Source organism: Glycine max, chromosome 20, assembly GCF_000004515.6.
Source record: "Glycine max cultivar Williams 82 chromosome 20, Glycine_max_v4.0, whole genome shotgun sequence".
Taxonomy (NCBI): domain Eukaryota; kingdom Viridiplantae; phylum Streptophyta; class Magnoliopsida; order Fabales; family Fabaceae; genus Glycine; species Glycine max.
In genome coordinates, this window is record NC_038256.2 from 13,698,537 (window position 1) to 13,725,230 (window position 26,694).

The 26,694-nt window shown below is 35.1% G+C and overlaps 4 protein-coding genes across 5 annotated transcripts; 1 reads left to right on the forward strand and 3 right to left on the reverse strand.

The window, feature by feature from the left end:
* Nucleotides 1-1,267: 1,267 nt before the first annotated feature.
* Nucleotides 1,268-2,220, reverse strand: LOC121174338 (uncharacterized). The gene is made up of 3 exons (XM_041013525.1): nt 1,867-2,220; nt 1,703-1,773; nt 1,268-1,544 (listed from the first exon to the last, which is right to left on the reverse strand). The coding sequence occupies exons 1-3, from the start codon at nt 2,218-2,220 to the stop codon at nt 1,268-1,270; spliced, it is 702 nt and encodes a 233-aa protein (XP_040869459.1).
* A 4,438-nt stretch (nt 2,221-6,658) lies between these two features.
* LOC100776541 (5-methyltetrahydropteroyltriglutamate--homocysteine methyltransferase 1) lies at nt 6,659-11,893 on the reverse strand. Its single transcript, XM_003522921.5, has 12 exons — nt 11,717-11,893; nt 9,912-10,265; nt 9,615-9,702; nt 9,270-9,397; nt 8,801-9,192; nt 8,567-8,730; nt 8,411-8,491; nt 8,154-8,320; nt 7,956-8,061; nt 7,601-7,851; nt 7,307-7,508; nt 6,659-7,220 (listed from the first exon to the last, which is right to left on the reverse strand). The coding sequence occupies exons 1-12, from the start codon at nt 11,824-11,826 to the stop codon at nt 6,864-6,866; spliced, it is 2,400 nt and encodes a 799-aa protein (XP_003522969.1). The 5' UTR covers nt 11,827-11,893; the 3' UTR covers nt 6,659-6,863.
* A 6,909-nt stretch (nt 11,894-18,802) lies between these two features.
* Nucleotides 18,803-20,078, forward strand: LOC100775999 (alpha-ketoglutarate-dependent dioxygenase AlkB-like). Of its 2 annotated transcripts, none has more exons than NM_001253053.2 (2): nt 18,803-18,966; nt 19,042-20,078. In NM_001253053.2, the coding sequence occupies exons 1-2, from the start codon at nt 18,910-18,912 to the stop codon at nt 19,918-19,920; spliced, it is 936 nt and encodes a 311-aa protein (NP_001239982.1). In that variant the 5' UTR covers nt 18,803-18,909; the 3' UTR covers nt 19,921-20,078. The 2 variants fall into 2 exon arrangements, with proteins under 2 accessions (NP_001239982.1, XP_040868978.1); XM_041013044.1 differs by having other exon boundaries at nt 18,814-18,966; nt 19,053-20,078.
* Nucleotides 20,079-20,912: 834 nt separating this feature from the next.
* Nucleotides 20,913-22,213, reverse strand: LOC100775456 (uncharacterized). Its single transcript, XM_003522919.5, has 2 exons — nt 22,018-22,213; nt 20,913-21,758 (listed from the first exon to the last, which is right to left on the reverse strand). The coding sequence occupies exon 2, from the start codon at nt 21,717-21,719 to the stop codon at nt 21,162-21,164; it is 558 nt and encodes a 185-aa protein (XP_003522967.1). The 5' UTR covers nt 21,720-21,758; nt 22,018-22,213; the 3' UTR covers nt 20,913-21,161.
* Between the last annotated feature and the right edge of the window lie 4,481 nt (nt 22,214-26,694).

A 26,694-nucleotide genomic window follows, 5' to 3' on the forward strand; every position in this document is an offset into this window, starting at 1 on the left:
CGGTATTCTGCCAATGATGCATAATAACTCAATCGGGCCAACACACGAGAATTGATGATTACACATTAACATTGTGTTAACATCATCATCGTTTTTCAATTGCATAGATTGAAAGAGAAATTGGTTACCTGCATCTGTGAATGGCCGCCGGTAGTAAATTTCATCCAAATATTGATTGTTGATTAGCTGAATGGTATTGTCCATTCTACTTTTTAGCGTTTGAAAACCACAATCATTAGGTACTCGAATGGGTATTGGAGTGGAACATCAGAAATAAACACTAGTTTCGTTGTGAATAATTGATCCATTCAGAAAAATAGCTAATTTGTAGTTCACAATCGTTTGACTGCTTGTTTCTCCCAAAAATCCCATAGTTTGTTGTAAAATTTGGTTTGTCAAGTTGTTTTGGGAGAGAATGTGTGATTTTTGAGAGTGTTGGTGTGATATATATAGATGGTGTTCACTAAGACTACTTGATTTTTTTTTTAAATAGACACGCGCGCAGATTTGTGTGTGTGTTGTCAAGTACAACAATGTCGTGTCACGCTTTATGTTGCATCAAATATGTATTGCTTTTAAAAATACGCATGCATTTCACAGTGTGTTGTCAAGTTTGATAACGATGTATCATACATGCGTAATTTATTTTGTTGCACGAATTAGTTTATTTCGTAACATAACATTAATGGCTAATTAACAATAAACGAATCACAAAAATTTATATCACATAATCATTAAAATTAAAAATTAACCAAATGAACCAAATAAATAAATTATCCACAAAATTAAAAATATTCCAAATAAATAACCAAATGTCACTGTAAAAAAATAAATGTATCAAATAAATAAATTATCCAAAAAATTATAAATGACATATACAAGGCAAAAATAAAACAACTTCAATGACTATCCATACGCCGCCTACGCCTCAATCTGTGACCTACAGTTGGTTGGCCAATGTAGCTTCTTGCAATGCCCATACATTCTTCAACAACAGTATAGGCTTCTGTTCCTTCGATCAAGATCCTCAAGTTTAGTAGCCTCTCCAACTTATAATCAATTGCTACAAAGCCATCCTAGCAAGTGAAAAAAAAAACATAACAATTATTAGTAATAAAATACTAAAGAAATCAACAAACACAAATACCAGAAAAAAAAATATTACCACTGCATGTCAAACATGATGGACATCAATGTCTGCCTCATTAGGTGCCGCTGCTGCCATCGGTTGCTAATACATATCTGGTTCAACAAATTCCTCATATTGCTAAACCGGCGAAACTCTAGGAAGATCCCCTGGCTGTGCTGGACTCATGAATGGGTGCGAGATCATGTAAAACCAATCCATGTAATCTGGCGAACAGTGGCCAGGCACTGCACATAATTGCCCTACAAGTGCAATGTACTCACCAAACTGCATCCATCTATCATCAATTTCTTCAACAAAGAGCGAAGACGCAACAGGATGTGGCAGAATAGTCTGGATGTAGCCAAACTGTCGTATAACCCTCTCCGGTCGATGAATGACTGTTAAGGGGCCCCATCTGAGATGGTCGAAAAATAATGAGATGACCCCAATTCTCTAAATGAACGGTGGTCACCGTACGGAATCCAGCACACCACGTCAGGGGTCAGTCTATCAAGACGCCTGCGATACGTGGAAACGAGCAGTATCTTGCCAAAGGTTCATCGACATGCACACACTCTCCTCTCATCATAATCCTTGGCAGGAACAGCGGAACCAACGGATGGAAAATACCCGTAGATCCAACACTAAATATATTTTGCAAACATATTCTTTAAAATACACGACAACATATAATATTCAACTTCAATGAAAAAAAATTTTATAACATCTTAACTAACCTGTAATAGAGTGATATATCTTGCAAGCTGTCTCGTCGTGCTCTTGGACGCATCATTTAAATTATCATACATGTTCACAAGTGCAGCAACGCCCCAAGCGTAACCCCCACTCTGCGTTAAGTCACGTAGTGCATCCAAGAATACCACGTGCACGTGTGTGGCACTCTTGTTAGCAAAGAGTGTACATCCAAGCAGATGCAACAAATACGCTCGCACTGCTACGATCCAGTGACATACCTCGATCTTCATCTCATACACGTCACATAACCACGATAGTCGAACATAAGAGTCATGACATTGAATCGTCTCAGCTCTCGCCTCTGCAACGTTGACCTTGAGTAATTCCACCAACATTTTGAAAGCGTCGTCGACATGAAGTAGCTTAAAGCTATGGAACGCCCTACAATAGGCAGATGTAGCAACGACGGGACGTCATCCAAGGTGATAGTCACCTCTTCGACGGGCAAATGGAAACTGCTAGTTTCCTTATGCTAGCGTTCCACAAAAGCAGACATTTGTTTTCGGTCGCCGGTATCTAGGGAACAGGTTATCAAAGGACTTAGTCCACTAGCCGCCACAAGGCCTTCAATCTCTGGAGCAGGCCTCCCGAACTTAGCCATCTTCCTTCCATGGGAAGATAGCTTCAGCTCAGGACGTTCCTGTAAATAATAATATCAATGATGTAATAAAATTATTAACTAGTAAACTAAGTTCTTTATGTTTTTTAAAAATTACATACCTCTCCATTCCAGATTCTCAAAGCAATGTGATTTTCAAAATCTCTGAGAACTTATGTGTCATGGGGTTCGCCTGGAAAACCCTCAACATTAGTAACAACTTCTTCAATATGTGCTTTTGGCTGCTCTTCGTTCAATTCCTCCGCGGCTGTAGGAGAGTCCTCGACAACACGCTTTTGTTGTCACTGTCTACGAACTAATGCAGTAGGCCTTCGCCACTAGGGGGCATCATCGTCACTCGCGTCTCTCCTCCCCAAGACTTTTCCTATTGCCCAGCCTAAAGCCCGACCAAGACCTCTAGTTCTAACCATTATTTGCACAATAATTATCGTGTTTTTTATATTCAATAATCTAATCTGATCTTACTAATATGATCTTACTCTTAATATGGGAAATCTAATCTAATCTAATCTAATGTAATCTTATATTATCATACATAATTAAATAAAAAAACTAGCCAAATTATATAAAAAGGGAGACTAACATATAAATCAGAAAAATTATCAACAAGACTAACCAAATAAGTCCATACATGATTAAATTTCACAAATGATTACAATACACTAAAAAATAATTACACTAATTTTTTTTAAAAAAAAATCAGTAAAATAAAAAAAATTAAAAAATAACTCCAAATTTTTTTACCAAACATAACATTATTAAAAAAACTTTAAAAAATATTTTAAAAAAATATCATACAAATCATTGATCCATATGACAATAACACTAATTAAATTTTAATAAATAACTAAAATAATTTTTTTTACCATACATAACAGCTATTAAAAAAATTTATAAATAACTCACAATAATTTGTTAAAAAATTGCAACAAAAAAAAATTTAAACATAATTATTTTTAATTTTAAAAAATACCATAATTTAAAAAAAATACCATATAGATCATATGGTTCATACGGACTGACTCCGTATGACCCATACGAATCACTGATCCGTATGACAATAACGCTAATTAAATTTTAATAAATATAACTAAAATAATTTTTTTATCATACATAACAGCTATTAAAAAAATTTAAAAATAACTCACAAGAATTTGTTAAAAAATTGCAACAAAAAAAAAATTTAACATAATGTTTTTTAATTTAAAAAAATACCATACGGATCACTAACCCGAATGGCAATAAGGCTTATTAAATTTTAATAAATATAACTAAAATAATTTTTTTACCATACATAACAGCTATTAAAAAAAATTTAAAATAACTCACAAGAATTTGTTAAAAAATTTCAAAATAAATAAAATTTAAACATAATTGTTTTAATTTAAAAAATACCATGGATCCGTATGGCAATAACGCTAATTAATTTTTAATAAATAACTAAAATAATTGTTTTTACCATACATAACAACTATTAAAAAAAATTTTAAAATAACTCACTCACAAGGATTTTTTTTAAAATTGCAACAACAATTTTCATTTATTTAATTAATAATTTTTTTAAAAAAATACCATATGGGTCAATTCGTATGGCCACAACACACTGTGAAATTTTTTTAATAATAACTAAAATAACTTTTACCAAAAATAAAAGGAAAAAAAGATTCAAATAAGTTTAAAAAGAAAAAAAAAACATAGGGATTAGTAATCCGTATGAACTGATCCATATGGGTCATACGGATTCAACCCGTATGACCCATACGGATCATCAATCTGTATGGATTTTTGTCGGCAACATGCCATTTTTTTTTGCAACAGGTCATTTTTTTCCGGCAAAGCTTAAAAAAAAACCAACACCAACAATAGCAAACACCAAAAACCTATTACATAAAACAATACAATCATGCAACAACATCATAATAGCAAGAAATCATTGAACTCTTCAACAAAAACAACTTGAAAGTGGGAAGAGGAACAAGAAGAAGAACTGAACAAGAAGAACACCACTTACCTCGAAGAAGATTTTCCAACGAACGAGAAGAAGAACTGAAGAAGACGAAGGACCAACAACCACCAACAGCAACAACCACTAACATAGAGGAAGACGAAGGATGAGCAGAAGAGGAACAAGCACCAACACCAACGGTGACAGGAAGAGGAAGAAGCGGCCGTAGGAAGAGGATAAGAAGGATTCACGTTGTACGGACGAAAAGGTAAAAATATTTATATTATTAAGATGAAGGACATTTTTGCCATTTCACCACTGGTGCTGGGTGCCCCAGCAAAAATATTGGGTGCACCAAGTAACACCGTACCAATTTTTGTGAGTGTTTCCAATGGCTAGAGAATGGCTCTTAAGGGTTTACCAAAATTTGACCCACAAGAAATAATGAAAAATAAAATATGATTCCAGATAGCTGAGAAATAAACAAAAAAAATCAAAATAAAATACTTGGGGTTCGCCAATGAGTCTTAAAAAATTACAAGATCTAATGACCCCAAAAACTATAGAACAAGTCTTCCATCTTAAAAATTATTTTCAAAAATCAAAACAGGTTTCAGCCATATCACCCATTTGAAGCATTTTTTTTTTCATTTTTCAACTCATGCACAAAACTAAGTCATTTCTATGCAAAAATAACTCATGAACAGTTCAAACATCACATAATGAACATGGTTTATGAGTAAAATCCAAAAACTCCCCATGCCACTAGGAGAAAAGAAGAGATGAAGAGATTAAGAGCAAAATCACACAAAACCACTTAGAATTCCACAATTTTTTTAATTGAAAAACAAAAACTCCCCTCCCCTTGGCTAGCTAGGGTCAGCGCACCATGTAGGTCTCTTGGAGTGCTATTGTGGTGCTTAAATAGGATTCCCAATCCGTTGAGATTTTGTGCTGTGAATGCAAGATCTCAGTGACGTTTAATTATTATTGATTTATTTAGGTAAAATCAAGCCAAATAGCCATATTCTCTATGTTTTGTTTCAGCATCATCAGCTTATGCTGGCAGATCTTAGTCTATAATTTTGAGGGTCATATAATATAGGCATAGATATGTTTTTATCCCTAAGAAGTACTATCTTCTCTAATGAATTTTTATTTTGCGTTGAGTCCTTAATAAAACAACAATTTTATTTTTGGTTCTTAATATTTTGTTTTAGTTCATGATAAATTAGCAAAATTTATATTTGTTCATAATAAACTAATGAATTTTGTTTTAGTCATGACTAATTACAAATGAAAATAATTATCAAAGAACAAACATAAAATTAACTAATTCAGTATGGACTAAAAAAAGGTATCAATGACCAAATATGAAATTGTTGTTTTATTAGGGACTTAATGTAAAACAAATTTTATTAGGAAGTAAACACAAAAATCGAATATTAGTAAGTATCAAAAATACATTTAAGTCTAATATTCAACAAATGTTTGGAGATCATGTGATAGAATAAAGCTACTTACACCTCCAAATCCCACAAAAAGAAACAGACCCTATTACTATAGCTTGCAAGGATATCTTTGAGGGTTCCGATCATGACAATAGCACTCCTCCAAAGTTCAAAAAAAAAAAAAAAAAAAACTTCGTACTCCATTGCCCAGAGGCTCTTCACTATGCGAAGGTATGGGGGAGGGATATTGTACGCAGCCTTACCCTTGCATATGCAAAGAGGCTGTTTCCGGATTCGAACCCATGACTAACAAGTCACCAAGGCACAACTTTACCGCTGCACCAGGGCTCGCCCTCAAAGTTCAAAAAATAAAAATAAAAATAAAACAATTTTCCCACAGTTCAACCAAATGTGTTAGATAAACCAAAAAACAAAATAGAACATAAATTTTTTATTCATAAGCAGAACCATATACTGAAAAACCTTACCTACAAACGCAAAAATCGAATATTAGTAAGAATCAAAAACATATTTAAGTCTATAATATTCAACAAATGTTTGGAGATCATGAGATAGAATAAAGCTACTTACACCTCCAAATCCACAAAAAGAAACAGACCCTATTACTATAGCTTGCAAGGATATCCTTCTGAGGGTTCTGAGCATGACAATAGCACTCCTCCAAAGTTCAAAAAATAAAAATAAAACAATTCTCCCACAGTTCAATCAAATGTGTAAGATAAACCAGAAAAACAAAATAGCACATAAAACAGTTTATTCATAAGCAGAACCATATACTGAAAAGCCTTACCTACAAGAGCAGAAAAGATGATTTGGGAGAAGAAAGGACAAAATCTTTTATGAAGACATTATTGGAAATACAAAGCATTCGGATTTTCAACATGAGTACATTATCTCACATGGATGACCTTATTGGCTCATTCTCAACTCACTTGGTACTAGCTATAACTGGTTGCGAATAAGTTTGGCAGCAGCAACCATATTGGTGAGGGCAGGTTTGACCTCAGTGTATTTGCGTGTCTTAAGGCCACAATCTGGGTTGACCCAGAGAATGCTGCTTTCAAGAACTGCAAGCATCTTGTTGATCCTGTCAGCAATTTCTTCTGTGGGAGGAATCCTGGGTGAGTGAATATCATAAACGCCAGGACCAATGCCGGCACCATATTTCACTCCCTCACGGAAGACCGAAAGTAACTTCTCATCTGATCTGGAGTTCTCAATGGTGATCACATCAGCATCCATGTCTATGATTGAGTGAATGATGTCATTGAAGTTGGAGTAGCACATGTGAGTGTGAATCTGTGAAATATCACGATATATTAATATTAATATATAAGATTGTGTAATCATTATTAAAGATTGAAACATGAGAAGTGAAGCTGAACCTGAGTAGTGTCCTCCACACCACAGTTGGTAATCCTAAATGAGTGAACAGCCCAGTTTAGATAGAAAGCCTCCTCAGACTTCCTCAGAGGTAAACCTTCTCTTAGAGCAGCCTCATCAATCTGGATGACAGTAATACCAGCTTTCTCAAGATCCTCAACCTCATCCTTGATAGCCAAAGCAATCTGGTAACATGTTTCAAATCTAATAACAAATAGATAATGTTAAATGAACAGATATCCAGCAAAACAAATCATTTAAATCAGCATGGTAGTCATAAAGGATTATTTTCATACCTTGGTTGGTCATCTCTAACAAAGGACCAGTTCAGAATAGTAACAGGGCCAGTAAGCATTCCCTTCATTGGTCGTTTGGTCAAACTTTGAGCAGTTGAAGACCAGAAAACTGTCATGGGCTTGGGACGGCTCACATCACCATAGATGATGGGAGGTTTGACACAGCGGGATCCATATGATTGCACCCACCCATTGGCAGTAAATGCAAAGCCAGATAATTGCTCTCCAAAGTACTCAACCATGTCATTCCTCTGAATTGGCAAGATTTTTCAACAATTAAATTTTTAGCCATATTTCACTTAAGAAAGAGGTCTTTATTAAACTACCAATAATAACAAATATCATCTCTCCTCACCTCGGGCTCTCCATGCACCAAGACATCAATGTCAAGTTCTTCCTGGAGCTTTACAACATTGTAAATTTCCTCCTTAATGAAACGGATATAATCTTCCTCGGAGATCCTATTCACATAGTAAACATGTAGCAGTTTATATGTCAAACTGTAATAATCATTGGTTTGGCAGGTGACAGAAGATGAAAACTTCATACTCACTTGTTAGCCTTGAATTCACGACGAACTCTTCTAAGATCGGCAGTTTGAGGGAAAGATCCAATTGTAGTTGTTGGAAGAACAGAAAGATTCAATTTCTTCTGTTGAGCATCCAACCTGGCACTAACATTTGTGGCCCTCCGATGATCAGAGCCCTTCAGAGCAGCAGCCTAAGAAAATAAAACAAACAGTTTTAAGAATTCTTCTAAATAAAATTTATCAAGTAAAAGACCAAATTGAAAATCCTGATGAGCACTCACGGCTTTTTGGACAGCCTCATTTATCACCCTTGGGGAGGACTTCCTTGAAGCCAAGGCAGCAGCATTAGCAGAAAAGAAAACCTGCAAAAGGACAGGCAATAAAAAACAGAATGACATCAAGTTTGTGACAAAAAGCCTTCAATGGGTTTGATGTACCTCATCCTTCTGTCCAGACAATGCCTTGGCCAAGGCATTTACTTCAACAACTTTTTGTGCTGCAAATGCAAGCCAAGACTTAATCTCTTGGTCCAATTTGGTCTCATTCACCAGATCAACTGCAGTGTGAAGAAGAGAACACGACGTGGAAACCACAACCTTGTCTGCAGAAGAAAAAGATCGTTCCTATTTAGTTTCTAGTGTGCTATAAAAATGTTAATTGAAAACAAGTACCATTTCCAACAATGTCTCCAAGTGCCTGAAGGGTGTTCAGAGAAGATGCAAAATTATTGGCCCAAATATTTCTTCCATCAACAACACCAGCAAAAAGAAATTTTCCAGATGGAAATCCTTGCTTTATCAAATCAAGGGTCTTTGTTCCACGAACAATGTCAAACCCATATGCAGTAACAGCCTTCAAAGAGGTGAGTGTTTTGTACGCTTCAGCAGGGACATCAGCAAAGTATGTCTCAATCAGAACATTCAAACCAGATAAACTTGACTCTAACTCTGCGTAGGCATGGGTAAATGCTTGTAACTGGTGGGCATTGAGATCCTTCACAAGGGTAGGTTCATCAAACTGGATCCAAGTAGCACCAGCTGCCTTCAGTTCAGCCACAACTTCCCTACATTAAATAACAAAGTATGATTGAAGCAACTTTAGTATATGATTCAAGAACAAATCACTACTTTAAGACCATACCTGTAGACAGGAAGGATCTTGTCAATTAGGGAAAGAAGGGAAAATGACTTCTCAACACCCTTAGCTGGTTTTGACAGCAACAAGTAAGAAACAGGTCCCACAAGCACAGGTACAGTATTAATTCCCAGCTGCATATTAGAAAGAAGGTTATAAGCATCAGTGGATGAAGTTAATAATCCAAAATAACTTCTTTTTCCCTTTTGTAATAAACATTCTTCCCAGATCAGAGTCTTTTGTAGTATGTCATAGGTCATGCAGTGAAGATTTTTCTAAGACCAGAGTCTACAGTTGTTCATTATGAAATCAAATGTAGGATAGTTGTGCTAACGCTATCTTTGAACTTACAACTTTAGCCTCTTTGTATTCATCCACAACCTTGTGTGATGCATAGGAGAACTTAACATCTGGACCCAATTCAGGAACAATGTAATGACTGTACCATAAGGGATTATAAGTTTGTTAGAACTGACAAATATGAAACCAATTGATATATTCGATTTTGCATTTATATATTTAATTCAAATACACTAAACCTTTCAAAGTCCCATGTCCCCATCAAAATTTCCATTCATACACTAACCCTTTCATTTTAATCATGTTTGTAAAACTCAAAAATTTAGAAGGGGGCGATGATTCACTTACTAGTTTGTGTCAAACCACTTGGTCATTTCCATAGCTGGTACAGATGAATTCCCTCTTGCCATCGAGAAGTAAACATCAAACCCAATCTCCCCACCATTCCAATTATATCTAGATGGAACTGCCCCAAGCATGGCTGTTGTGTCCAGTACTTGATCATAGTATGAGAAAGTGTTGCTAGGAATATACTTTATTCCAGCATCAGCCATCTGCTTCCAGATGGCTGACCTAAGGTCAGCAGCAACCTTCTGCAGATCATCAGCACTACTCTTTCCATCCCAAAAAGATTCCAAAGCAAACTTAAGTTCTCTCTTGGGTCCCATGCGTGGATAACCAACAATATGAGATGCCATTGCTCTGTCATTGCAAAATGCAAATCCACAATTTGAATACCTCATACGACCAAGTAAGTTCAAAAATAAAAAATATTTCTTACAGATCCAATTATATCAATATATCCATTCCAAATAAGAAAATAAATAATGGAATGACAGTATTGATAGTTAATAGAAATCTGTGGGTTCAAGACATCTAAATAAATCTTGTAAACAAAATTTTTTTAGAGACTGATGAAAACCACCAAATTTTTTGCACATGTATGGTCTATGTGGGAACCAGGATCTAACATTCTCTTCAACAATAAAAGTGATTAAAAGATCTAATTGACCACTTAATTCAGCCCTTCAGTTTTTAATTAGTGGTACTGGAGATACTACAAACATCAATAATGAACTTTGATCAACTACTACATAGTTACAAATGAAGAAGAATGCTTGAAAGTATCACATGTGGCCTTCCATATTAGTTTCTTTAGCTGAATGTGGACAGACAACATGAGCAGACTATTACTGACATTACACCTCCAGTAATGAAGCAATATATATATATATATATATATATATATATATATATATATATATATATAACAATCAATTATGGAGTCCGAAGTTAGAAGACCATTCGTGAGATTGTTTCTTTACTTCCCCCATATAAGTGAATGATTGTGACAATGAAATTAATTAAAAAAAAACACCATAGCCAAGAAATGAGAATTTTCACTAACAACATTGCAGCATATCAATCCAATATTTCATCCTTTATGTATGAATAAAATGAACAAATTCTTTTACCTCAAGATCATATTCAAAGGTGTGCTTTCATTTGTACAGCACAAATAAATATCAGAATGTCCATTATGAAATATAAATATGTACCAATCATTTGAGCCATGGTCCTTAATCTTTCATTGCATACTGAACATAAATCTTTCTATTGTCTTCAATTCAAGTTCTATAAACCTAAGGCAACCTACAATCTTGGCCCAGTCTCAATTATGCTCCTTCCTACTTTTAAAAATTAACTCTTTAATTGAAATTCAATTCCAACTGTAAGAACATATTCGGAGCAACAAAACAGCCACCGCACTTCTGTATTTTAGAAATTATAGTGATTAAACAAAATAAAAATTAAAATTAAACAAAAAGTTACCAACTCTTAAAAACACACACCAAAAGAAAAGAAAAAATCAGTTGAGAGTCAGAAGCATGAGAAGGGAAGCCATTAACTTGCACATGTGATTATGTGAAATTCAAATTCAACCTCAAGAGAGCATCAAAAATCAAATTTTGAAGGTAAAGAGATAGCAAAACCACAAAGGATAAGCAAAAACCCATTTCGGGGCATCGATCAAAGTCTCAGTTAAACTGAACCATTTCGTTCCATGATTGAAAATGGCAGAAAAAGCCATAAAATAACAATTAAAAATTGAAAGAAAAAAACGATGAGATAGAAAGAAAAGGAGAACGCACCGAGAAGAAGTGGCACGAACAGAGAAGCGAAGAGAAGAGGATGAGAAGGAGAGAGTGCAGAGTGAGATCGTAAACGGCGCCACACACTGAATAGAGGAGAGTTTGTACATTTATACTACTAACTTCACTTCTCTCTCTTCTTACTTCTTTCACTGATACGATTAATAATCTAGCTTCTACCTACTACTACTTTTTTTCTTATCACTGATATTCTATTTTGGGATATGCTAGGTGCACCCAGCATTATTGTTGGTGTACCCAGCAATTTTAGTGAATGGGCCATTTTGTCCTTTAAGTAAAAATTTAAAAAAGACGCTCTTCCTCCCGGAACTACTTCCTGCTGCTTCTTTTCCTGGTCCCGGAAGACCACTTGGTGCTGCTTCTTTTCTTCTTCCTGCGTGCTTCTTCTTCTCCGCGAGACCAGCGAGCCCAGCTGATTCTTCTTCTCCGCGAACCACGCCTTTTGCCTTCGAGGTAGGTGTCCCTAACTTGCCTTTGCCTTTATTATGCAGTGTAGTTGTAGCATTTAGGGTAGGATAGTGGAACCTTAGGGTAGAAGACGCCGGGAAAATGGGGAAAGGAGTGGTTACGGTGGCGGCTTCCGGAAGATCCGTTTAGGGTTCTTCCGGAACTTCCGGTGTTCCATAAGATTTCCGAAAGAAGGGTTCTTCCGAAAGTACTGAAAGGTCTTCCGGAAGAACTGGTCTTCCGGAACACCTCTTCCAGAAAGTTTCCGGAAGAAGTAGTTCTTCCAGAAAGTTTCCGGAAGAAGGATTCTTCCGGATGACCTTTCAGTGCTTTCGGAAGCACTTTCTGGAAGAACCACTTCTTCCAGAAAGTTTTCGAAAGAAGTACTTCTTTTCGGAAGTTTTTTTTTTAAATATTGTTTTGTTTTTTTTTTAAAATTAGTGTATTTTATTTATAAATAAAGTTGGTTATTTGTATAAATTAAGTTGGTTATTTTTGTTAATTGGTTTTGTTTATTTTTTATATGATTTTAGTTGAGTATTTTACTAATTATTTAATTTTAAATTATTTTTTTTTATAAATGAAGTTGTTTATTTTTTATAAATAAAGTTGTGTGTGATTTGGAATTTTTTTTAAATACTAATTATTTTTTATAAATGATATAAATTAAGTTGTGTATGTTTTGAATTTTTTTTCCCATTTTTGTTTTATTTTTATATATAATTTTAGTTGTGTATGTTTACTAATTATATATTTTGAAATTAGTTGTGTTCTTTTTGTTTATAAATAAAGTTTTTTATTTTATTATAAATAAAGTTGTTTATTTTATTATAAATGAAGAATTTTTTTTATAAATTAATTTGTGGATGTTTACTAATTAATTATTTTTACATTAGTTGTGTTTTTTTTTATAAATGAAGTTGTTTATTTTAAAAAAAAATTAAGTTGTGGATGTTTACTAATTAATTATTTTTACATTAGTTGTGTTTTTTTTTATAAATGAAGCTGTTTATTTTTTAAAAAAATTAAGTTGTGGATGTTTACTAATTAATTATTTTTAAATTAGTTGTTTTTTTTATAAATGAAGTTGTTTATTTTTTTAAGTGGATGTTTACTAATTAATTATTTTTACATTAGTTGTGGTTTTTTATAAATGAAGTTTTTTTATTTTTTTTAAATTAAGTTGTGGATGTTTAGTAATTAATTATTTTTATATTAGTTGTGTTTTTTTATAAACGAAGTTGTTTATTTTTTAAAAAAATTAAGTTGTGGATGTTTACTAATTAATTTTTTTACATTAGTTGTTTTTTTTATAAATGAAGTTTTTAAATTTTTTTTTAAATTAAGTTGTGGATGTTTACTAATTAATTTTTTTACATTAGTTGTGTTTTTTTTTATAAATGAAGTTGTTTATTTTTTTTAAATTATGTTGTGTATGTTTTCAAATAATTTGATTTAAATTAGTCTTATTTGTTTATAAATAAATTTGTTTTATTTTATAAAGAAAGTTGTGTATATTTTGATCGAAAAAAATACGTGTTTCACATGATTTGCAGATCATGGCTAGAACACGAGGTTTAGGTCGTGCTATAGCTAGACTTATAGGTAGAGATAGACATGATGACCATGATGCAACTGATGTTCCCGAGAGGCGTAGGCCTACTGCCTCAGCCCGTAGGCAACGGGTTTATCAGATGACTGCGGATGCACTTGATATGGTTGAGGATGTTGCTGACATGATTGAGGATGTCCCTGATCTGGCTGAGGAGGCACCTGAGATGACTGCGGACGTACAGGGTGTTGATGGTGCTGAGGGGTCAGATGCTGATGATGTTGAGGGATTCCCTGGTGGGCCACATGACCCGTCAGTGCTGACATCATTTGCGGACCATGTTGCACATGCTGTTTGGAGTGGACATGTATTTTAATTTGTTAATTATTTATCATTGTTGATTTGTTTGTCATTAATTTTTTTTAATAATTGTATAATTTGTACTTCAAATCAGGAACGTCCTGATTTGAAGTTGGTGTCACATGGGAGGAAGGTGACATTGATTGGTGGCCAGTGCCTGAGATTGAAGGACTGGTAGGTGCTACAGGATTAAGTGCACTGATCGATTGTTCAGTTGTTACTGGCGATCCTGGACTTGTATCCGCATTTGTGGAGAGGTGGCACAGGGAGACCAGCACCTTCCACCTTCCGGTAAGAGAGTTGACGATCACATTGGATGATGTGTCGTCACTCCTCCATTTGCCTATCACTGGCACGTTGCACAGTTTTCATGCTCTTTCTGCGGAGGAGGCGATCTTTTTGTTGACCGAGTTGCTAGAGGTGTCTATTGAGGAGGCTAGAGCCGAGACAACACGATCACGTGGAGCATATGTACGGCTGGGATGGGTTCGAGACATTTATGAGATGAGATGTCAGGCCCGGAGGTGGATTGTAGCAACTTGTGCTTATCTGCTGCACCTGGTCGGTTGCACTCTTTTTGCTAATAAGAGTGCAACATATGTTCATGTGGTGCACCTAGACGCTTTTCGCGACCTGGGTCAGAGTGGTGGTTATGCTTGGGGAGTTGCCACACTGGTTCATATGTATGACCAGTTAGATGAGGCTTCTAGGACCACCACACGACAGATTGCTGGGTACCTGACTCTACTACAGGTTGTTAGACAAGTGGCCTCAGATATCTTAAGAAGGGGGGGTTGAATTAAGATATTACAAACTATTTCCCCAATTAAAATTCTATTTCACTTTCTATTCAAGTTACAAATTCCCTTAATAATGAACTTCTTAAATGTTGATTCAAATAGAACAATCTGAATATAAATATAAAACAATAATAAATAAAAGAGATTAAGGGAAGAGAAAGTGCAAACTCGGATTTATACTAGTTCGGCCACACCCTTGTGCCTACGTCCAGTCCCCAAGCAACCCGCTTGAGAGTTCCACTATCTTGTAAAATCCTTTTACAAGTTCTAAACACACAAGGATAATCCTTCCTTTGTGTTTAGAATTCTTTTACAACAAGAGACCCTCGGTCTCTTAATCCCTTAGAGAATTAGAAAGAGAAGAAGAATGAATCTCTCTTGAAAGAGATAGATTTTACAATCTGAGCACTCAAATGATTCCTTAATGAATTGAAATTGAATTGGCTAAGGAATTCTTAAGAGGATAAAATGATTTTGCTCTTTGAGAGAATAAACACTTGTTGTTCTGAAAAACTCTGAGCAAATTTGTGTTCTAAGTCACATATATATAGACCATTGGTGGTCATGTAAAAACCTTTTGAGAAGTTGTGACTCTTAGAAATATTTTTCTGAAAATCTTGTCTGATAATCGGTTACAGTATTTGTGTAATCGATTACAGCTTTTAAAATTTGAATTAAAACGTTTATTAACTGCTGGTAATCGATTACCAATATTGTGTAATCGATTACACAGTCTAAAATTTGAATTCAAATATTTAGTAGCTGTTGTAAAGCATTTTTGGCCACTGGTAATCGATTACCAGAGAGTAAATCTCTTGAAAAACACTTTTTAACTTAAATTACTTGGCCAAACCTTTTGCTATATCAAATAGGAATTCCCTTCCTAACATACTAGTGATCATCTTGATGTTGTGGCTTGTATTCTTGAATCATTGTCTTGAATTTAAACTTGAAAAGCCCATTTGCATCATTTGCATCAAATCATCATGATCATCATCAAAACACCAAAGGCATTTTCTTCTACACAGGTAAATTTTGTGTTTTTAAATATGTTACGTTCGATTATGATTTAAACATGTTTTTATGTTATGTTAACCTCATTTTTTTGTAGTGCTGGATCTATGAGCACTTTCCTAGTGTTTATCAGTGCGTCACAGATGATGCATACCAGGAGACGTCTCCATGTGCTTCCCGGTGGCTGGCGTCGAAGGCGCATATGAAGGGAATCATAGGAGCACCGTACAGGGCACATTGTGATGCTTTGACTGTCACAGATGTGTCCTGGTTGCCTTACACTGAGCATCAGGGGGTTAGGGCCTTTGAGCTGATTTCATCATTCCAAGGTCAGCTGAGATGGGGTCCTATGGTGGTCACAGCTCGACCGGAGAGGGTGGTACGACAGTTTGGTTATATTCAGAGCATCCCTCCGCCGCCTGTTAGTGCTCGGTAGTCACATGATGATATAGATGACAAGTGAATGCATTTTGCGGACCACATACTAGCTGTGGGTGTGCTTTGTCTAGTGCCTGGGTAGGTATCTGCGGATTACATGGAGTGGTTTTTCCGGATATCTCACCCATTCATGATATCGACCCAGGTAGGTGACCAGCCTAGAGATGCACCAGCAGCAGACCCTGAGGAGTTCATACAGCCGCCCAGCCCCCAGGTTCCAGTGGCATTTGACCCCCCTCCACATGCAGTGGTAAGATTTTTCGCGCATTTAATGTTTGATGAGTTGTTATTTATTTTAAATTTTATAATAAATGTTTTTAATGACTGTCACAGGATGATTACGACGGCTATGAGGCGATTGCACAGAGGTTGGAGCGTGTGCTCAACCTTAGGATGGTCACTACAGGCACAGAGTTATATGATATTATGCAGGATTGCCTAACGATCGCCAAAGGGGGAGCCAGTGCTGATGGAAGTGTCAGGGTTCGACAGAGACGGCGCACAGAGCATTGATTATTGTATTTATTTTCTGTTTTGTAGTTGACATGAATTTTTGTATTTGTTACACTTTTTAGTTTAATATAGTTGACTTGTTTTGTACATTTTATTATTTTATGATATTAACTGACGTATCGATTCTGATTCCGATCGTGGTCCTTAAGCGAAGTTTTGGCGTGTTTTAATTTTTTTTTAAAAGTGAAGCTAAAATCATGAGTTTTGTTTGTAATAATTACATTAAAAATAAATGTTTTTATAAAAGAGGCAGGAAATCCAAAAAAATAAGAATCGGATCCTTTTTTTTTTATGTTTAAGTACCCATGTTTGGGGTTTTTTTTTATGGGTGTGCGAGTGGCGTAAGACATTGAAGGGGCGCTATTTGTCATTTTGGACGTCAAAGAACACAAAAAAATTATTTCCTTTCCCTGGTTCCATCAAATTACACCTAAAAAATGAGCTAGAAAATCCAAAAAAATAGGAATAGGACCCTTTTTTATGTTCAAGTACCCATGTTTGGGTTTTTTTTTTGTGGGTGTGCGAGTGGCATAAGACATTGGAGGGATGCTATTTGTCATGTTTGGACGTCAAAGAACACAAAAAAATTATTTCCTTTCCCTGGTTCCATCAAATTACACCTAAAAAAAGAGCCAGAAAATCCAAAAAAATAGGAATGTGACCCTTTTTCATGTTCAAGTACCCATGTTTGGGTTTTTATTTTGTGGGTGTGCGAGTGGCGTAAGACATTGGAGGGGCGCTATTTGTCATGTTTGGACTTCAAAGAACACAAAAAAATTATTGCCTTTCCCTGGTTCCATCAAATTACACCTAAAAAAAGAGCCAGAAAATCCAAAAAAATAGAAATGTGACCCTTTTTTTATGTTCAAGTACCCATGTTTGGGGTTTTTTTTGTGGGTGTGCGAGTGGCGTAAGACATTGGAGGGGCGCTATTTGTCATATTTGGACATCAAAGAACACAAAAAAATTATTTTCTTTCCCTGGTTCCATCAAATTACACCTAAAAAAAGAGCCAGAAAATCCAAAAAAATAGGAATCCGACCCTTTTTTATGTTCAAGAGCCAGAAATTATTGCATTTGTCAAGTTGTGTTTACTTGTAGCAGTGAACAAAACGGTGGATATGGTGATAAGGGTGGACGAAAAATACAATGGTTGTGGAAGGGAGACATTTATACTCTCAAGAGGCAGGGTATGACATTTTATGGTTTCAGTGGTCGTCGTGAAAGTAAGAGATGAAGGTTGAAGAGTTTCAACGATATCACACAAGCCAAGCAAGCGATTCCGAGTACTCGCAAGATCAATCCCAAGGGATTGAGCTAGGTGCTCATAAGAAAAAGGTAAGTGGTAAAGCGGAAGGGATATGACCTATGCGGATAGGCTACCATGGACAAAGGTGGGGAGCAGTCATGGGAGGCAAGGTACCAATAGGTCACACCAAATTGTCAGAAACCTAACTATACTAGCTATGCTAAACTACAACTAACATGTATTTGATAATTCTTCTTTTCTCATTTCTATTATTGCTGATAGCTTATTTATAGTTGTACATATCCCACAACTACGACCCATCATTGGCTAGCTACCATTACACGACTAACAAACTTACACTGAAATGATTATAAAGAAAATGGATATTATTGACAATGAATAAAAGCAATAACAAAATGATACACAATAATATCATAATGGTGCATAATGAAATATTCTCCAGCTGGTGCCCATGCTGGTTGTCCTATGTATCCTCTTGGGGCCCACTAAGTGTTACTATAGTATTGCTATCATATATCAACCAAAAACTTTTGGAACAAATTTAGGCTATTATCAATTTATTAATTGTAAAACAACTTACAACAACGCTTCTTTTTAAGATGAAGGAAGTAGTAAATATTTTCAAATAGTACTATTCTTTTTAATAAATGTGAATGATATCGAGGAAGAGTAAAGCATAGAAGCGTGGGGGTTGGGGTTGAACTGGTGTAAACGAAAAGCCGCAAGTCACTCTATAAATTTATAAATAGTACCATTTTTGGACGCAAGGAAAGGAGCAATGGAACCTCGTGGTCGTGGTCGTGGTCGCGACCATCACTCTCCATCCACTGCACCGGTAATTCATATTGATTTGACTGTTAATGTAATTAGGGTTTTTTTATGTGGTGATATGTTGCATGGGTATGTGTAGGTTGTTGTTAGATATGAGGAATCTGAGCGCGGTAGTGGCAGTAAGGAGAAGAATTCATCAGCTGATTCTGATTCTGTTGAAATGAGAGTGGGGAAGTTAAGTATTGGCGATGATAAGCCAGCAGCAGCAGGGTTCGATATATGTCCCCCTAAACAAGCTGGAAGCGTTGTTCTGAAACCTCCTTTGCTTTTAAAGAACAGAGAAAAGAGACAGTCTAGTAATAGCCGTAGCAATGTGGTCGTATCATTAAGGCCTGGGATGGTGTTTCTGAAGGGTTACCTGTCACTAAGCGATCAGGAGATGATAGTGAAAAGATGCAGGGAGTTGGGGGTGGGAAGTGGAGGATTCTACCAGCATGGTTACGGGGAAGACACCAAAATGCATTTGAAAATGATGTGCCTCGAAAAGAACTGGGATCCTCAGTTCGGTCAATACGGAGACCGACGCCCATTTGACGGAGCAAAGCCACCGCAAATTCCTCCCGAGTTCCACAGCCATGTCCACAGTGCACTCAAGGATTCCAATGCCCTCCTTCCCTCTATCTCCCCCGACATCTGCATTGTCAACTTTTACTCCGAAACTGGCCGTCTGGGTCTTCATCAGGACAAGGATGAAAGTCCAGATAGTCTTCGCCTAGGCTTGCCCGTCATATCCTTCTCCATTGGAGACTCTGCTGACTTCCTCTACGCTGACCACAGGGATCTCGACCAGCCTAAAAAATTGCTACTCCAATCTGGTGATGTTTTGATCTTTGGTGGCCCCTCTAGAAATCTATTCCATGGCGTCGCCTCTATTCATCCAAACACTGCCCCCAACCTCTTGCTCCAACATACTAATCTATGCCCTGGTCGCTTGAATCTTACCTTTAGGCGGTACTAAATTATATATGCCTTTCTATGCATTGCTACCTATTTTGTAAAGTCTCTTATGTGATACAGACTAAATCAACAATGCTCCTAATGCTCTACTAATTTTGATGATACCTATAGTTTCTTATTGCTTTTTAAATTCTATAGTTTTTAGTTGCATTGCTTCTCGATCATGTGTCCCTCTCTTATTATTGCATTTCCGCCATTATGCTTGGATTGATTAGTTTGTCAAACCGCAAGGTATGTTCTTTCCCTTTAGAACCAGGTATTGTTTTTGCACTTGATCTAAATAGCACTATTATCCATCGAATTCAAAGCTTTCTGATGTGCTTGACTCTGGCGTACTTGTATCTTACTATGAATATCCACAAGAAAATCATTTAATAACTCAACTTTGAATGTCAACAAGAGCCATAAACGACTTTTCTTTATTTTCATCTACCAGAGAAATTGAAATTTAACATCAAGTTAGTACCTCTTTTTTTTTTTTTTGGGGGGGGGGGGGGGGGTACAAATAGCATCATAGATCAACATTGCACTTAGACAGAGCAATCCAAGCTCTCATTATCAATGTTTGGCTCAATCCCGTTGAATAATTTAACTAATAAATAGAATTAGAGTCATATTGTTGTGAAGCAGTTTCTTGATCTAGAATCAAGCTCGGTTCTCCAAAGCTAATGTAGCGGAATCAATATGTACAAGCAGACAAGAATAAACTTTTTGCTTCAACCTGTCAACAGTCTCCACCAGCCCTTCACTATCCGTGTTAGAACTGCTTCTCAGCATTAAACTTGATTGTGTCCTTTAATTTAAAATTTATAATGTATTCCATTATTATATATATTTGTTTTCTATTAGATTCTGGCAATGAAATTGAACCATTTTCAACTACAATGCAGAAAAAACTACCCTTTCAGCCCCGATTGTCATGTTTACCATACAGAAATGGTGACACTACAGAATTTCTTCTGATGAGTATCCTTTGTTGTCATATACAACTGATTGTATCTAATAAGTTGATTGAGATTCTTTGCAATTTTCATTCGAAGTCAATCATATTTGTTTCCATATCGCCTTCACTTTCCTAACTACCCCATGGTTACCTAGGACAAGTTAAATTCTACAACCATACATTCTTGGGCCTTTAGCAATTGGAATCCAAAGCAAGAATCATACCTGGCCTTTGATCTCTAGTTGCTTTCCTTTCAAAGATCCCACCTTTTTACTATCTACACCATTTTCTAAATCATTTCATTTGCTTCCTATATTAGTATCTGCCTCTGTCACTCTTGAGTTTGGATTAAGAACACCTTGCATGTACCTGGACGCAACACCAACTTTTTCCTCTTTAATAACGATCTTCTGCCTTGAACTTGGATTCTCTTTGGCTTCTGTTAAATCCATGGACTTTGAACCATTAACTCCAACATTATCTGATTGCTCTAGCATCTGCATTAGATCCTTAGGATTGCCTTCAAAAGGGTGCCGTCCGGGGACTGGTCTAACTCCAACCAGAATTGGAACAAGTGTACCAGACTCGATTCTATCCACATAAAAGAATTGCCCAAGCTGCAGCTTATTATTCAAGATGAACTCGTTGTCTTCCTTGGAGAGTGAGACATAGGTTGAATGAGAAGAGTCAGAGACTTTTATGAAGAAACCTTGGTTAGGCCATAATTCAAATCCAGATAATGCGAGCACGATGCTGATCACTTGCAAAAGGACTGAGCGATATTCCCCATGAACTTTCACATTAGAGTTCATACTTTGGAGAAGCTTCAGTAGAACTCCTTGTACCAGGGATGCCATTCTTCTTCCCCTTTCTTCCAATTATATTCCAAATTGTAACTGTGATGCATTGTAGTTTTTAAGTGTTAGTAAAAATGCATGCCTGAAATATTAAAAGACAATGCAGATAAAAGAAAAATTGTGTCAGTAGATACTTCTGTGCCATAAATTGACTCGACTTATTTTATTTTATCTTATCATGAGATCTTCAATGTATAAAAATTTGGTAGGAAGATTTCTTGATTTTCTTCTCTGGTACAACATTAAAAGTAAGTAGAAAAACAGTTGTCTATACAGACAAAGTGAAAAATCAAGTTACCAGAGAGGAAGAGCATAAAGGATCAAGAGAAGTGAAGAAGAGAAAAGTGGAAGAGGCCCTTTTTCTTGATTCTGTACAGAGATGACAAAACTACTTGGCTTCCAAAACAGAATAGATTGACTGCATCATTGCTTCTGCACAGTGACGAACCTACATTGGATTGAGGGTATGCACTTGCACCCCCTTATTTTTTAAAATTCACTAAATTTGTAAATAAAATCTTATATTTTTATATTTTATTTTATTTATATTTATATAATTAAACCCACTGATTTTAATTTTTTATAATTTGTACCCACTGACTCAGGGTCTTGGATCCGCCACTGCTTCTGCAATGGCATAACCGAGAACATCTAATGCTTTGCATGCGAGGCACGTAACCATCAAATTCCCTTGGCTTTCAAGCCAGGGACCATCATATACTTACGCGTGAGAAATGTAGAACACATTCTGTGAGACGCGAAATGACAAATCAGCCCCTTTTATAGAGAAATTATGCCTTACCCTGTTAGCAATTTAGTGGAAATTATGGTCTTTATGCTGGTGGGGCTCCATCTGGTCGCGTTTCATTTTTAAGTTAGAGGCAATGAAAACATTAAGAAAGGTGAGGATATTCCCATATCAATTTCTTGTGTGGTGCATGTCACTATATTTGCACAGGGCACCAAAGAAAACGAAGTAGATTGAGAAATCTGCAATCCTACTAACACTATAAACAATCATAGTCATTCATTCTTTTACCATAACGGAGTCCTGCCATAGTAATTTCCATGAAGATGTACATCATAAAGAAAAATTCAGCTCATCTAGAGTGAGGGACAAAAATGTACTCTCCTACATAAATTTCAGTCTATCAACAATCACAAATACAACGCACAAGAGACAGAAGGTGGCACAGCCATCAACAATCAACAATTAAGACATTTGCTAGGCATGGCCAGCCCGGAGGCTAGGAGTAGGAGATTCCCGAAATCACAGTTTTGCTACAGTCGTCAGATTATGGATTTCTTAGAATAAAATTCCTGCCCCCTTCTTGGTATCTTGGAGCAGCTCCACCTGCCTTCACGTCATGAACAATAAAATACGATGTTATCTATGAGTAGTGGACGACTAGTTTCATAACAAACAAAGCCACTTCTGCCTACAAGTCAGTATATGTAATGTCTATTGCAGATAAATTATACAAACTCTTAGAAAACACTTCATTAGGGAAGCACTTACCATGCATTTCTGCATACCTCAAACACATGCTTCCATGCCTTGTATCCTCATTTTTAATTGTAAAGGGACTTGGGCAACATATATGATTAATCTATTAACTCTATCAAAGCATAATTTGCAATTGCAGACCTAGGTGGTAGCTCTGAAACACAACGAGTAAATCTTCAAATCATCACATGTCACATGACGTCTGAGTTTCCAACTGATTTCACCATTTATTCAATCTTCAAATCATCACATGTAATTCTTTGTACATGGAGTATAGAAGCTTGAGATTTGAATCCCAGAACCTCACACTTCACATTGCCTTTTCCACTTTAATTTATGTAACATGTATGGCATGAATTTCATAGTACGAAGTGAAGATTGTTGTATATACGTAACCCCTAAACAGAAATTCTGGTAGCAAGAATCTAATTCAGATGTATTGTCTGTCTTCCCAAAATTCATTTCATTTCAGTGGAAACTATATTCAAATTATTATATAACCACATCCACAAATTGACTACATATTAACTAACAAACATATTAACACGACATATACATCATACAGAACTATATTCAAATTATTATATAACCACATCCACAAATCACACACACACACACACACACACACACACACACACACACACATATTTTAAGACAGAATTAAAAAAATTTGTTAATAAGGGTAACTTCCGGAACACACACACACACACACACACACACACACACACACACACACACACACACACACACACACACACACACACACACACACACACACACACACACACACACACACACACACACACACACACACACACACACACACACATATTTTAAGACAGAATTAAAAAAATTTGTTAATAAGGGTAACTTCCGGAAGTTACTAAGCTCAATTCCAGAAGAAGTTGTTCTAGAAGCACTTCTTCCAGAATTGAGCTTAGTAACTTCCGGAAGTACTTCTTCCGGAAGTTACCAAGCTCAATTCTGGAAGAAGTTGTTCCGGAAGACACTTCCAGAAGCACTTCTTCCGGAATTGAGCTTAGTAACTTCCGAAAATCCAACATTCTCATTCCGGAACTACTTCCTCCTGTGGTTAAAATTTCTTTCGGGAATAGCTTTTTACTATTTATCTTCTCTAAAAACTACCCAGAAAATGCAAAAAATACCGATAAATGTGTACCTCCGACGAAATAGGAAGAACAACGATTAACACAACTTCAAATACGGAACAACTGCTTCACGGGACCACCAAATCTTCAAATACGGAACAACTACTTCACGAGACCACCAAATCTTCAAAGCTTTTTACGGAAGGAGAGCAATAGCAAGAACACATGGATGCAGGTGAAATGGAAGGGTGTAAAACGAAAAACCAGCGCAGTAAATTTAAAGAAAATTACACAGGGGCAAAATCGTCATTACATATGCATTAAATATTATTTTATTTTTAGTTATTATTATAAAATGAAATTTATTTTTACTTGACGTTGTTATAAAATTATAATTATTATTTATATATATATTAAGTTTTGTAATACAAATTAAATGTTATCATAATAAATATTTTATATTTTTTATAAAATATACGAATTAATTAATTTTTATTATTTAAATTATACTAAATTGTCACACAAATTATTATTTACATTTACATGCGCGCAAAAAAGGAATTACAAATATTAGTCATAATTATGTTCACTACTAATTTATGTACAATAATATTATTTATTTTATAACATATTTTTTTTATTAAAATTAAATAATTAGAAAACATAGTATTTTTTAAAAAATAAACAAATTTCGAAAGATCCTTTTTCCAGAAGAAGAAGGTTGTCTTCCGGAAGACCCTTCTTCCGGAACACGTTCTTCTGGAACGTATTTTGGAGTTCTTCCGGAATCACACCTTCTTCCGGAATATGGGTCTTCCGGAATGGTTCCGGAAGAAGGGTCTTCCGGAAATAGCCTTTGCGGAAGGGCAAAATTGCCCATTCACTGTTTGCTGGGTGCCCCAGCAATATTGCTGGGTGCACGTAGCAACTCCCTTCTATTTTTATTCTTAATATTATGATTCTTTCTTGTTTTCTAAGTTTTACACTCTTATGAAACAAAAATAAATCAAATTTGAATAATTTGGTTGCTGAAGTTGTAAATAAAAGACTCAGTTCTTTTCCTGTTATTTCTCTATATCTAATTTTAGTTTTTTATTTTTTAACTGAGAATTTTTATTTTTTATTTTTGAAAATTTGTGATTTTAATCTTCATATTTTTTAATTAAGACTTTTTAAAAAAATCTATAATTTTAGTCTCTTGGGTCAATTTTAGACTTAATTATGTATTTTTTTAATTCTTTTATTTAATAAATTAAGCTTGCTGGTAATTAAATAATTTAAGAAAAAATATTTGTGAGGTGGATAATAAATAAACACCTGTTCGTCCGGTTTATGAAATGGGTAGATCAACCTATAAGTGAAAGAGTGTGTATCTCAATTAAAAAAATATGTAACTAAAATGGTAAAATTTTTAAAAGTAGAAGATGAAATATCTCAATTAAAAAATAAAACGACTAAAATTACATATTTAAAAAATAAGGGGACGAAAGTTACATTTTAACCCAATAAAACTATATACTTTAATAGTTTTATGTTTAATAATTTATAATTTTAGTAAAGATTATTTTCTTTTTTTCAGCAAAGACGCTTAACGTAATAATTGACCTAGTCACTTCAAAAATAAAGATTAGTTAGTGTTTAGAAATATTCACATATTATAATTCAATTTAAACATTTATTTGTTTAAATATGATATTTATCTTTTTTTTTCTAATAAATATTAGATTCGTCATTACCTGATAAAAAAATATTAGTCATGGTTATTTTTGTTTATTGAGAAAGAGATACACACAAGATTTGAACATTACATTCTTTAGATAAACTTCTTAGAAAACACTTCTATAAAAATAACATAAAATGAATTAACTTAGTGAAATTAAATAATATTTTGTAGAAATTAAGATGATTTTAGACATCTCCACAATTTCAAATATGTCATCATCTATTTTTTTTCATAAATGCATATAAACTCAATAAATCTCAACATTTTATTTTTTAACAAAATAAATAAATAGATCAGGAAGTGTGTCCAGTGTCCTCGTATTAAAAATATTATATATAAAAATAAATAAATTATATGCAAGAAGATTAATGCCTCCAAATTTGATATGGAGGTGTGTCTAGTGTCCTCATATTAAAACAATGAATTATAAAATAGATAGAGATAAGACATCATTTTCTTAGAGAACATGTTTTAAAAGTTGATTGCTGCATTGAGTTCATTAATAGTGAGCATCAACTAACAGACATATTCACTAAACCACTTGCTAGAGATAGGTTCTTCTTTATTATAAATGAACTAGGCATCTTAGATGGATCTAGCATTCAATGATGTTATGTTTAGTGCATGTAATATGTT